Source organism: Dromiciops gliroides, chromosome 1, assembly GCF_019393635.1.
Source record: "Dromiciops gliroides isolate mDroGli1 chromosome 1, mDroGli1.pri, whole genome shotgun sequence".
Taxonomy (NCBI): Eukaryota; Metazoa; Chordata; class Mammalia; order Microbiotheria; family Microbiotheriidae; genus Dromiciops; species Dromiciops gliroides.
Window position 1 is genome coordinate 263067318 of NC_057861.1, and position 14406 is coordinate 263081723.

A 14406-nucleotide genomic window follows, 5' to 3' on the forward strand; every position below is an offset into this window, starting at 1 on the left:
AGTATGATGTTCCTGGGAGTTTTCACTTTCAAGTCTTGTTAGGTAGATTCTTTCGATTTCTATTTTTCCTGTTGGTTCTACCATATCAGGGAGTTTTCCTTGATAATTTCTTGAAAGGTGCTAACCAGGTTTCTTTGTTTGTTTTTTAATCATGGATTTGAGATAGCCCAATATTTTTTATATTATGTCTCCTAGATGTGTTTTCCACATCTCTTATTTTTCCAATGAGAAATTTTGCATTTCCTTCTTTTGACTTTGTTTCATTGTAAATTGATGTCTCATGGAGTCATTAGCTTTCACTTGCCCAGTTAAATTTTTAAAGGAATTATTTTCTTCAGTGAGCTTTTGTATATATATTTTTTCATTTTTTGTGTTTCTTTTACCAAGCTATTGGATCTTTTTTCATGATTCTTTTGCATTACTCATTTCTTTTCCTACTTTTCTACTACTTCCCTAATTTGCTTTTTTAAATACTTTTTAAAGCTCTTACAGGAGTTCTTTTGGGGCCCAGGACCAAATTACATTTTTCTTTGAGGCTTCACATGTAGCTATTTTGACATAGTTCTCTTCTAAGTTTGTGCCTTGTTTCTCCCTGTCACCATAGTAACTTTCTATAGTCAAGTTCTTTTTTTTTTTTTTACTCATTTTTGTGCCTATTTTGTGACTTGGTGCTGGGTTGCTATGGAGGTAGGGCCTCTCTGCTGGCTGGCCCTGGAGGAAAGATCTAACTGTTGGATGACCCTAGGGTTATGGTCTCATTGTTGGCCAGCCCCTGGGAACAAGGGCCTCTCTTCTGGTAAGCAATGAAGGTAAGGTCTTGCTGATGGCTTATGTTGGGGTTGGGGCTTAATGGACTATTTGCTTACATCCAGGGCTGCTGGCTTTCATGGGGGTGGGGCCTTGCTGATGGATTGCCCCAGACCTCAGAATCTCTCTTCAGACTCTCTGCTGTGTATTCTGCCTTGCTGCTCTCTGACCTTATTCCCCTTCCACCCCAGTAAGACAGACCTTTCCTGCTGTGTTGATAAGCAGTTCTTCCGCCCTTCCCCCCAAATTGGTTTTGTGGCAGTTTTCAAGTTGTTTGGAGAGGAATTTGGGAGGACTATAGGGAATTCCTTCCTCACTCTTCCATCTTGGCAACAGAATTTTGTTGTAGTTCCTCAATGAAGAGAACAACATATTTGGTTAATTTATTTGGGAACTGAGAATTCAAGCTCATTTTCCTAAGGTTCACATGCTAGACGATCTCATTTTTCTTCTGCTTCATAAGACTGTTACATATCAGTGTTTTTCCTTTTGAGTAGATATTAATGTTGGTAAAAGGGATCCTGTGAAGTTCTTGACTGGTGAGAAAATATATTTGATGTGATTGAATAAAAAGGGCCACTATTGCTCTGATTGGGCACATATAGTTGGTGGTTCCAGAACAAATCTTTTTTCTCATGTGTCCATAGTTACCTCTTGGTCAGATAATGGAAGTGAAGATTTAGATATGGGTTGGACCTTAGAGATCTAGTCTAGCACCCTAATTTTTCCCCTGAAGTTTTTATTTTTCTAATAATAATTGGTTCATTTATTTTCTTCCATTTTTGGTTCTAGAGATGAATTTTTACATCATACTTATTTCCAAATATAGTCCTTTCTCCTCCCCAACCGTAGTGAGCTTTTTCTTGTATCAAAGATTAAAAAATAAAATAAAAACAGTTTAGCAAAATGAAAGCTTTCACCATATTTGACGACATAAGTAACATTCCATATCTGTAGTCTCTCAACTCTTCAATGAAAGGATAGAAGTATATATTTTCTTAACTTTTCTCTGGCTATTATAATTATGTAGCATCCAGTTTTGTTTTTTTATTCTTTCCCTTTCCGTTGTTGTCGTCCTTGTGTAGAATTTTTTCCCTCCTGGTTCTGCTTACTTTACCCTGCATCAGCTCATGTAAGTCTCCCCACATTTTTCTGAATACTTCTTAGGCTCCTTATTTAATTCCTAATTTTAGGGGAGAAAACTAAAATCCAGGGAGGCTCAGTGATTTGTACAAAGTCCCAGAGCAAGTTAATAGCAGGGATGGGATATGAGCCTAATTTTGTTGCCTTTGCTTTTTGCCACTCTTGTTGCTATATTATTCTGCTCTTCCCAAGATGTTCAGATCAGGAATCTTTGTCAGAGAATAGTATCCTAGACAACAGAAGGAAGAATGAGACTGTTACTTAATGCTTAAACCTTCTATCAATTGCTTTAAAGGGTGTGTTCCACAACAGTGCTATAGTTCTGCTCACCACAAGCTTATGCCAGGCGCTGACCCTCCAGTCCGATGGGAGCTGCAGTGGTGCAGGAAATCAGTCTGCAGAATCCCACTGGAAAGTACATAAAATCAGCTCTGGGGTTTGCATGTTTGAAAGTGTGAAAAATCCAAGAATGTTTCTCAGGATCAAGAATGGCCAATGTGATGGAAGAGTAAGCATCTGCTCTCATTTTTTTTTCTCAGCAAATGTTTAAGTAATTTGCCAATAATAGAAATGAACACAGTGTTTTGGGGTCTTTTATTTATTTATTTTTAAAATCATGAGCATCCTGGGAGGGTGGCATGTGAATTTTATATAGGGATGGCACTTCTGAGTAGCCAGTTATTTATAAGATTGTCAATAATGAGAATTGGCTTTAAAATATGTTTAGTAAGTAGACATTTATTTGAAAGCAGGGGCATGTTTGGTGAGAAAGATGTCACCTTATTTGAGGGACATCCTTGTCACCAAATAGGCCTGCATACATCTGAAACCCTGACACTAGAGTTTTTTTTTCTTTGAGTTTTAATAGCTTTTTTGTTTTGTTTTGTTTTCAAGTGTCCATAAAAGCCTTACTCCTCAACCTAATTGTGGTATGTGTTAACCCTCTTTTTGTTCTTGAAGACTATGTCTTGTAGGTAAAAAAAACAAAACAAAAAAAACCTTTTGTACTGTTCTTCCATGTTGGAAAATCTTTGAGTGTGATACTGGTGATAGACTGTATTTGTTGAGGACCAACTTAACTAAGGAGAAAGATATCTCTAGGTTGGCCACATAAGTATTTCATGAGTTGTTATGGTGAAGGAAAAATGCAAAATTATACTTCTTCCTATGTGTCCTCCTTCTACATCCATAGTAAGATTAAAAGAAATTAGGTAGGCTAGGGCAGAGGATAGTATCAATCACAATTTTAGATCAATATTGATAATTAATGTATTAAAATATAAATGTCTCTGGAAGGAATGAATACCATATATTTTCATTGGATTATCATTCTAAAAAAATCATATTTAATCTGTGATCTCACTGAGGTAGGGTTTTCCCCCAAGGTGCAGACTGCAACCGATCCACGCCTTCTCATTCTGTATGAGACATCCCTTTCATGATATCCTTTACATTGTTTCCTGCTACATAATTCTTCACTGGCAATACATTAAATCTACTCTCATTAAATGTATTCCTCTCCACTGTCCTTTGGGCTTTAGCTACAACTTTAATTATTTGGATACTGTAGTATTTCATGACTCACACCTATCACTGGAAGAAAATTGATGTTACAAAATAATGGAGCTTTTGTTTCAGAGAGAAGTTTGACTTCATTAAAAATACTGTGCAATTTCCCAAAGTGATCCATATCACTTTCCTTCTGTTCAATCATGATCCAATTCATTTTCTAAGATAATGAATATCTGTTCAAGATATAACTCATTTGGTCTTTACAATAATCCTTTGAGGTCAATACTGTAGGTATTATTATCCTCATTTTTACAGATGAGGAAGCTGGGCCTCAGGGAAATGACATGGTCAGGCAGCTACTAAATGCTTGAGGTATATTTGAATGCTGGTCTCTACTGGCTTCAAGTATGGTGCTTTTTTCCTTTAACATGCTATCTCTTTATCATCATATTCAAGGAGGCTTATGTAAAGGCAAATGAAGCACAGTATGGTGAGCTAGGAGGAATCAGTGGCCTCACCAGGGAAAAAAGATACTGAGATGGGAAGTGAGAGACTACCAAAGACAAAATACGATTACTTCACATTTTTTCCCCTGGGCCAAATATGTTGGCAGATGTTCAAGAAGAGTTGTATGAAATTGAGCTAAGCATTAGATTGGGGCAAGTAAGAGGGTAACTCATTGACTTCTCTTCCACTGGGTCGCACACTACTCTTAGTTCCATGCCATTCCCCTTTCTTTCTCTTTTTGGATTTTTGGTGCAGTATGGTTGAAATCTTGGAACAAGATTATTTTTTAAGGATCAAAGTTGTAGGTAGATGAATGAAAAAGGTGATGGAGAGATGCATGATGGGGTCAAGTACATTTCAGAAACAGTATAAGAGATCTCGTTGAAAAAAGATATTGTTGGGGGCATCTAGGTGGCACAGTGGATAAAGCACTTGCCCTGGATTCAGGAGTCCCTGAATTCAAATCCAGCCTCTGACATTTGACACTTACTAAGCTGTATAACCCTGGGCAAGTCACTTACCGCTCATTGTCCTACAAAAAAAATATATTGTTGGAATAGGTGGCACAAGTCATTTGGAAAGAGTGAAGGATGGGCAAATAGTCCAATTAGTAGTCCGCCATTACCCATAGAATATAGACGTGACCCAGAGGAAAGCCTCCATCTCCAGAGATGAATCTTCTGTTGGGGATATATGGAGAGATGTGGATAAGAACTGAAGAGGATAGAATAGGTTGGTTCTGAATTGGGCCACTGGAGGGAATTCCCATATCATTATTTTCTTAGCTCCTTTGAAGAAGAATCTGGTGTAAACATACATATATTTATTCATTGAGGGCAAAAGGCATAAGTGCTGAAATTATGTTGATGAGCTAACATTTATTTTAATCTGAATAAAAAAAAACATTTGAGATGCAACATATTAAAGCTGGGTATACATAATGGTTATTAAAAATACAAGTTGATTCCCAAGAGAGAATAAATAGGCATTAGTGTCAAGGTAGTTTCTGACTCAAGCTAGTTGTAGTATTATATTCTTTACAGGTATTGCTTGTTGTTGTTTAGTGACTCAGTCATGTCTAACTCTTTGTAATTTCATGGACTATAGCATGCCAGGCCCTTCTCTCCTCCACCATCTCTCAAAGTCTGTCCAAGTCTAAATGCTAGATAATAATTGTATGTATAATGATGAAAATGATGGTGATACCTATCATTTACATAGCACTTTAATGTGCAAAGCACTTTCCATATGTTACCTCTTTTGATCCTCACCACAGCTTTGTGAGGTAGGAAAGTGACTCAGAGAGATTAAATGATTTGCCTGGGGTTACATGACACTGTTCAGTGCCATAGAGGATGAGGTCTTCCAAAATCATCAGGGGCAGGATTCAATCTCAGGTTGTTCTCAGTCCAAGTCCTATCTAATGGAAATGTTAGAGGTCAGTAGGAGCCTTCCCAAAGCTTCCTGCATTCACAGGCACCTGCCTCTTTTAATTATTTTTGATAGGCTGCCCTCTGACCTGCTATATTTGCCCAATTTTTGCTATATTCTGTTTTGTAATTCTAGGCTTTTCTCTTGGACCATGTAATGTTCTGGCTCTAAGTCTCAAAGAACAGAAACACATCCATAATCACCTCTAAGTTGATTACAGTGTTTATTGATTAGCACTCAAATCAGTGATGGAATATTCATTTGTCCCAAAATAATACAAGAAGGTCTATGTATTGCCCTCTCTGCTACCCTCAGGTCCAAGGCTTGGTCTAGTTCTGGGAATAGAAGCTGAATACGTAACCACGAAGTAGGACCTAGTCTTCATCCAGACTCTAGAATGATTCAGAGTGGTGGGGACAGTCAAAGGCTTTATTTACATGTGCTTTGTTTGTTTGTTTGTTTGTTTTTCATGTTGAGACTGAAGAGAGTTGGATGGAACTGTTTACATTTATACCAGTTCAGGGTAAACAGACCCCGCCATGTGCCTTGGAGCACATTAATCACGAGTATATTAGAGAAGGCTAAAGGCTGGAGTTGGTAGAATTCCTTTTGTGTCAGGAGTGGCACTTATAGATTTGTCATTCATTTTTGTGTATTGGCTTCCCCTGTGCTTGAGGGTTTGGGGGTGAGGCAAGGAACCTAGCCTAACCATTCAGCATTCATGGGTTTCAGCAACTCTACTCTTCTCCCCATTCTGGAAGAACTTAATTGACTTAAGTCCTTCCTCCTTGTCTGATTATATTAACAATGCTGAAACTTGGTGAACCTGCTGTTTTTGTTTGTTTGTTTTTCTGGGCAGTGAGGGTTTAAGTGACTTGCCCAGGGTCACACAGCTAGGAAGTGTCAAGTGTCTGAGGTCTGATTTGAACTCAGGTCCTCCTGAATCCAGGGCTGGTGCTTTATCCGCTGAACCACCTAGTTGCCCTGAACCTGCTGTTTCAAATGGTATTTCTCCACCATAGCCATAAGGATGATAGATTGATATGTGGTGTTTAAACAGGTTCAAGGGACATAATTTCTGGGTAATTTAATCACTTTCTGGCTTCTCAATCAGTGCCATAAAAATGTTACCCCATGTGAGGATAATGTACCCCTCTAGAGTAAGATAAACCATTCAAAACAAAGAAACTTGCCCTATCAACTTGGAAAGCGTTACTTATTTCTGAAGAGACCAATTAGGCACAGATATCCTCTCCAGCTAGCCAACTAACTGGTTCTTATTACCACCATGCTGCCAGAAAAAATTGAAGGAAGAGTAAAGAACTGTATAGCTAGGTGGTTCCGTGTATAGAATTCTGGGCCTAGAGTCAGCAAGATTGATCCTTGTGAGTTCAAATCTGGTCTTATACACTTACTAGCTGTGTGACCCTGGGCAAGTCTCTTAACCTGCTTTGCCTCAGTTTCCTCATCTGGAATATAAAATGACACTCCAGAGTCTCTGCCAAGAAGACCCCAAATGGGGCAATGAAAAAATCAAATACCAGTGGATGATAACAACAACAAGGACCACTATCCCCTCCCTTCCTGAAGCAGCTATAATTGTTTGAGGTTCTCTGGCCATCCTATTTATTCCTTCCCAACTATCTTTAATGAAGTTATGTATATGGATATAAACTGGCACAAGTATCTTTTTTTTTAGTGAGGCAATTGGGGTTAAGTGACTTGCCCAGGGTCACACAGCTAGTAAGTGTTAAGTGTCTGAGGCAGGATTTGAACTCAGGTCCTCCTGAATCCAGAGCTGGTGCTCTATTTACCATGCCACCAAGCTGCCCCCCCAACTATCTTTAAAATTAAGTTTTCTCATGTGCCCAGTCATCATCTCATATGTCAGTCTGGATGATCCTCTACAGGGCTATTTTGCAGACTTCATAAGAAAACACTGGACCTCTGATGGAAGAAAGCTGCTAGCTATGCAACTTGGTGGTTTTGTGGGCTAGCTTAAGTATGCAAGCACCTTCTGCCTATTGTCCTATAGTCTGGAATGCAACAAGGCCATATTGGCTGACCCTGTCCAAAAAGAGTTTGTTGACTTTGAGAAGTGCTGGACCAAGTGTAATTGACCTTGCCTTCATCAAAACTCATCTATCAATGTCTCAGGATAGAATCTTAAACACTCATTTATGATTTCCCTTTCTCTGATTCAGGCACCCATTCATTCCAGGGTCCTTTCAGTAGTCATTTTGACCTCCTATTTTCTCTGAAATGCATGTGTCCAAAGGTAGATTGCCTGTATTGTGGACATACTGCTAATAACTATTGTGTCAGGTATCAGGTGAGTCCCCAGTGAATTCCATCTATAACTGCCCCCTATCTGGCTCCTTCCTGGCACTAGAACTACTTTCTGGTTACTAGACAGTCTGAAGCCCTTTTTAAGAGATTCCAAGGCTTGGACAACTTTACATTCATTGTAAGAACAACTGCCATTTGTCACAAGACCATTGTCATAGAAGTAGAAGATATTGATCCTTGGGATTTAGGCCTTACATGAATGAAACTGAGCCTCTGCTGGAGTATGTCAGATCTCACAAGGAAACACTCATATAGTACAAAATCCTAGAGAAGAACTTGAAAATGACCAAAACAGTATGGTTTAGTCACCTTGACCACTTGGTAACTAGCCTTTCAATCACTCTGCTGCTTTGAGAACTTCATCTAGATATCATCGGCTATAGCCAACTTCTGCTCATAGCTAGGAGCGCTATGCTATGTTAGAAAAATCAATATATCCATGATATCTTCAACCATATAGAGAATGGGTCCTTTAAACCCATTAGAAGAGGGTTGGAATAACGGATTTGAGTTCTAATTCTGCCTCAAGATTCTTAAAAGCTGTGAGATCCAGGGGAAGTCACTTAACCTCTCCATCCCTTTTATATAGAATGAGGGAGTTGAACTTGATGGCTTCTAATATCTCTCTTAGCTCTAAATCTCTATCACCCTATAATTCATTACCTATATAATTGTAAATTACCCTTATTACACCAGTTTAAGCTATAATTTAATCCATTTATCTCACATCTGAACTTGAAAGTCAGTTCCTATAGAAATTCCTAGAGTTCAATCTATACTAGGGTTTGAGAAAATAAGTCATTCTGACTATTATAAATACCCAAATTAACTTTAAAGGACATATGAAGAAAAACACTATCTGCGTTCAGAGAAAAAACTGATTAATAGAAGTATGTATAAAATAATTTTACGCACACACACATACACATAAATACACATATATATCTTTATTTGTGCCTTATGGTAGCTATCCCAAGGGTGGAGGGAAGGGAAGAAAAAAAATAAATTTGGATGAAACTTTATTATATATTTAAAAGGACTAGCAAGTTGCACATAATACATTTTCATTTTCATGTGCAATCTTTACTATTATTATTATTATTATTATTATTATTATACCATGTTATGGAAATGTTTGTTTCATTCCATGAATTAAAAATAAAATAAAAATTTTAAAAATCCATATTAGGGTTTATTTTGCCCACAAGTATCTTCTTCCAGAATCCTAGCTGTATGCATAAAAGTGGGGAACAGCATTTCTCTACTGATTACTAAGCCTTGAAAGCCATAGTTGTGTAGGATTAATACCACTTTAATATGATTCCTGATTCATCACATCAGTTCAAGCAAAATTACATCTTTTCTGTCCTGGATCATCAGGGCACATGCAACTTAGTGCTCATGGAGGACACTGAGTAGAAACTGACATTCCTGGCAAAGTAGGGGCATTAGGTATGTTGGTCATCATGACATTTTATCTTTGCAATTCCCTTTCCCCATGTAAGTACCTTATAAACTCCATATTTCATGGGTGGGCTTGCAGTGGGGAGCACGGTATTTTAATTCAGTGGTGTTCCAATGTATCCTAGGGATTCCAGAGCAACATACTTCTTTCATCTGTATTGTCTATATTTTTTTGCAGGGCAATGAGGGTTAAGTGACTTGCCCAGGGTCACATAGCTAGTAAGTGTCAAGTGTTTGAGGCCGAATTTGAACTCAGGTCCTCCTGACTCCAGGGCCAGTGCTTTATCCACTGTGCCACCTAGCTGCCCCCCATCTGTATTGTCTTAACCTATCTCCAATAGAGTTTTTCCCTTAGCTTGTAATGCGCAAATAAAACTAGGAAGAAACCAGGCTTAGTGTGGAGGTGAGAGAGAGCATTTTGCAGGACTGTAAACACATTGATTTATGGGGAATAATCATTCTGGAGTGGGGCACAAGGGCCACATTCTATGACCTCCTATATGTTTTCTTCAGGATTCCTGATGACAGTCATTGTCCCTCAACCCATTTCTGAACCCCAACTACTACTTTTAATGGACTTTCAGTTTATCACTAGATAAATATATTGTCTGGGGCCTGGGGGTGCAAACACATAGCTAGCTAGCATTTAAATACCAATTTGAGGTTTTCAAAACACTTGACAAAAGTTATTTCTTTTCATTATCACAACAACCCTGAGAGGTAGGTGCTATTGTTATCCCAATTTTAAAGATGAGGAACCTGATGGACAGGGAGGTTAGGTGACTTGCCTAGGCTAGATTTGAACTCAGGACTTCCGTATTACAGGTTTAATGCTCTATAGTTGCAATATCTAGCTTCTCAAGAAGCCTGAATTCAATTAATCTAACACAGCCACAACTCTTTCCACAGGCCACATTGCATGCTTCAAAATAATCTACAGTCAGAGGAATCATTTTGACATGGGGCTTAGGATAAATCAGAAGAAGTCTTTCCTATGAGAAGCAAAACCAAAGATGACCAGATAACAGGACAGATATATCTAGGAATCAAGGGTTTATTAAAGTTTAGATTGACCAATTAGATATCAGGACAGACATACCTAAGAACAAAAGGGGAGACAAAATTCTATAGCAGGAAAGTCAATTAGGTGTGGCTACTACATGACTAGAGTTAGGAGACAGAGATTAGGTGACTCACAGAAATATGACAAGCATCCAAGCTTTTCCCAACACCTCCCAAAAGGGTACTTTCCAGTTTTCAAGTGGACACCCCATCTACCCAGTATAAAAGCTTTTGCCTCCCTCTGTTCTAGGAGAAGAATGTTTCTAAGCTCTCCTCCCCAGTGGTGAAGTCATTGACTTCCCACTCAGTCATTTTCCTAGCACCAAATAAAAGATAATTTTAATAATAATTGTACTGTGTGAAAGCATAATTCTTTATTGAGGAATACCTAAGGACCACCATAACCCTCCTTGTCAATTTGGTTTCAGGAAGCTATGGTTATACAATGATATAAGTAACCTCCTCAGCATTCATTAGTTTCAGAGCCTTCTTTCAGTTCCATATGGGAAGCTTTAATGTTTCTTGTAGATCCTGCTTAATTACAAAGTATCCGTGCTGCTAGATCTATTGATCAATGTATCTATCTGTCTATCTATCTATCTTTCTATCTATCCATTTATTTATTTGTTTATTTATTCATTCATGTATTCACTTATTTATTCATTCACTCACTAATTTATTTATTTATTTGTTTGTTCGTTTTTCTATTTGTTTATTGCTATATTTCAGAATCATAATGCTGGCTCATATTATTGACATCCTTGTAGGAATAAAGTTGTTGTTGTTGTTATTATAACTAGCTTTTTAAAGCAACTAAGGGGTGCATTAACAACAAAAACAATAATAATAGGAACTATGTGTCAGGCATGTGGCTAAGCACTTAGGATTCAAAGAGAGGCAATAGACAGTCTCTATCCTCAAGGAGTTTACAATCTAATTAGAGAGACAACATGTGGACAGACATATGCCAAGCAAGTTATATATAGGATAAAAAGGAAATAATTAATAGAGGGAAAACACTGGTATTAAGAGGGATTGGGGAAAGGTGAATGTACAGCACAGAAGCCAGGAAGGTCAGTAGTCAACATGGAGGAAGGAGTGTATTCCAGGCACGAGAGACAGTAAGATATAATTGCTGGAGCCTAGAGATGGAGGGTCTTGTTTGTCAAACAGCCAGGAGGTCAGTGTCAATGGAAGGAAGCAAGGTTTAAGAAGACTGGAAGGTTTGTTGTTAGTGTTGTTCAGTCTTTTCAGTTATGTCTGACTCTTCTTGGTCCCATTTGGGGTTTTCTTGGTAAAGATAATGAAGTGGTTTGTCATTCCCTTCTCCAGCTCATTTTACAGATGAGGAACTGAGTTAAACAGGGTTAAGTGACTTTCTCAGGGTCACACAGCCAGTAAGTATCTGACACCAGATTTATCCACTCTGTCCACTGTACCACCTAGCTGCCCCACTGGAAAGGTAGGAGGGGACTAGGTTATGAAGGGCTTTGAATGCCAAGCAGAGGATATTATGTGTGCTCCTGTATACGAAGCAACATCACTGGAACTTATTAAAAAGGGGATGGCATGATCAGACCTGCACTGCAGGAAAATCACTTTAGCAGCTGAATGGAGGAGGAATTGGAGTGGAGAGAGACTTGAGACAGGCAGACCCACCAGTAGGCTAATGGAATAGAACAGCATGGAGTTATGAGGGCCTGCATCGGAGCAATGGCAGTGTTAAAAGAGAGAAAAGGACATATGGAAGAGATATTGAGGTGAAATCCACAGGCTTTGGCAAATAGATATTGGGGAGGGGATGGGTTAAGAAACAGTGAGTGAGGGGCAGCTAGGTGGCGCAGTAGATAGAGCACCGGCCCTGGAGTCAGGAGTACCTGAGTTCAAATCTGACCTCAGACACTTAACACTTACTAGCTGTGTGATCCGGGGCAAATCACTTAACCCCAATTGCCTCACTTAAAAAAAAAAAAAAAAGAAATAGTGAGTGGATAGAGTGCTGGACCTGGAGTCATGAAGAATTGAGTTCAAATCCTGTCTCACACTTAGCTATGTGAATCTGGGCAAAGCACTTAACCTCTGACTGCCTTAGTTTCCTTAAATGTAAAATGGAGATTAATAATAGTACCTACCTTCCAGTGTTGTTATAAAGATCAAATGAGATGATATATGTGAAACATTTTGGAAACATTAAAGTACTATAGAAACCCCAGTTATTATTATTAATTAATGAGTATTATTACTAACGATAATATGAGAAACAGTATAGTATAGTAGATAAAGAACCAACCATGGAATCAGAAAGATTTGGCTTCAAATCCTGCCTCTTACATACACTGTCTTTTGATTGAGCAAATGTTACCTCTGTGCCCAGTCTACTCTATAAGACTATAAGTTGCAGATGAATTAGGGATTGTTTGCTTTTGGTAAAGGTTTGGTTTGGTTTTGGTTAGGAATACTTGCTTTGGTAAAGGTAGTTTCCCCACAAGGAGTTCCCCATTCAGTTGAAATCACAAGCTACCATCCCTCATCTAATAGCAATAACAACAAACCCCCACAAACCTGACATTTAAATAATGCTTCACAGTTTACAAAATGCTTTCTTCACAACAACCATTATACAAATAGCTTCTTTTCCTGTTTGCCTCCCCTACCCCCATATGCTTCTGTTGATAATCTACCAATCTCTTCTTTCTATATGAAGTCTTTTCTGATTCCTCCCAAAAGAAGTAATCTTTCTCTTTTTTGAATTCTCATAACTAGTTGTTGGTATTTCTCTTTCCAATTTTACATTAGAGTTATTTGAATCCATGGTATAAGTCCTTGAAGAAAAGACCTTATTTATTTGTCTATGCCACCAGCCATGCATGGTCCCTTAGATTTGATAGATACTTAGTAGATGGTTGCCAAATGACTGAATGAAGGGGTGCCTAGGTGGCACAGTGGATAAAGCACCGGCCCTGGATTCAGGAGTTCCTGAGTTCAAATCCGGGCTCAGACACTTGACACTTACTAGCTGTGTGACCTTGGGCAAGTCACTTAAGCCCCATTGCCCTGCAAAAACAAAAACAAAAACAAAAAACAAATGACTGAATGAAAACATACTCATCTAATTCATTCACAATAATTTTCTTGTATTCAGTTTCACAGAAAGCATTAATTAAATACCTACTATGTACCAGTTACTGTGCTAGGTCCTATGAATGCAAAGACAAAAATGAAAGTGCCAGTATTAAAGAAGCTTAGATTTTATTAGGAGAAGAATTGTGGAAATATTCCTATTCTGAAAGAAATTAAAAAAAAAAACTGTTTAAGGGAGATAAATACCTGAGGTATAGGTAGCTTTTGTTGTTGTTGAGTCATTTTTAGTCAGGTCTGACTCTGAGTCACAGCTAGTGTGTGAATATAATTTAAGTGTCTGAGGTCGAATTTGAACTCAGGTCTTCCAGACTCCAGGCTCAGTGCTCTATTCACTGTAGATAGCTAGGAGTATAGTATGTGCAAGGTGCCACATTAAAATTCATATAATTACAAAAAAATCATTAAAGCTAAGTGATGGCAATTTTATAATTCCTATTTCTGTTTCTATGAAATGTCTGTGATGTAGAAATAGATCACTTAAATGGACGGACTTCCAAAAGAGGTTGTTTATTTTTGAGAAAACAGTCTCAAAGATACACTGTGGAAAAGAACTGGTTAAGCAATAACACAAAAGAAAAATGTTGGGGTTTTAAGGAGAAAATGACATGTGAGTCATCAATATTGCATTTCCATTTCAAAGAAAAAAAAGGAATAAAACACGATCCATGCAATAAATAAAAAGGATCATTTTATAGGAACTGGGAAATGATTCTCCCACTCTGCTCAGCACTGGTCACACTCTTTTTCTGGCTCTGCCCACACGTGCAAAATGCAAATGTCTTTCTGTACATGCAAAGAGCCAAAAAAAATATTTCTGATAATGTCGACCAAAAATAACTTTGATGCAAAACATTCACATGGGTTAGGTCTATATAAGCTCAGAACAACTGGTCAAAAATTAAAGCATCCAGTGAAGCAGATTACTTGATCTCTTGATAAAAAGCAATGTTTTACTGCATTCAGTTTTTTAAAATCCTGATTTTATTCAAG

General features: G+C 38.1%; 1 protein-coding gene across 1 annotated transcript in view; it reads left to right on the forward strand.

The window, feature by feature from the left end:
- The window catches only part of RP1 (RP1 axonemal microtubule associated), a 715393-nt gene that overhangs the window by 158283 nt on the left and 542704 nt on the right, over positions 1-14406 (forward strand). The window contains exon 16 of the mRNA XM_043976222.1: positions 2246-2458. Coding sequence (XP_043832157.1) covers positions 2246-2458 — 213 coding nt within the window. The remainder of the gene's footprint in view (positions 1-2245; positions 2459-14406) is intronic.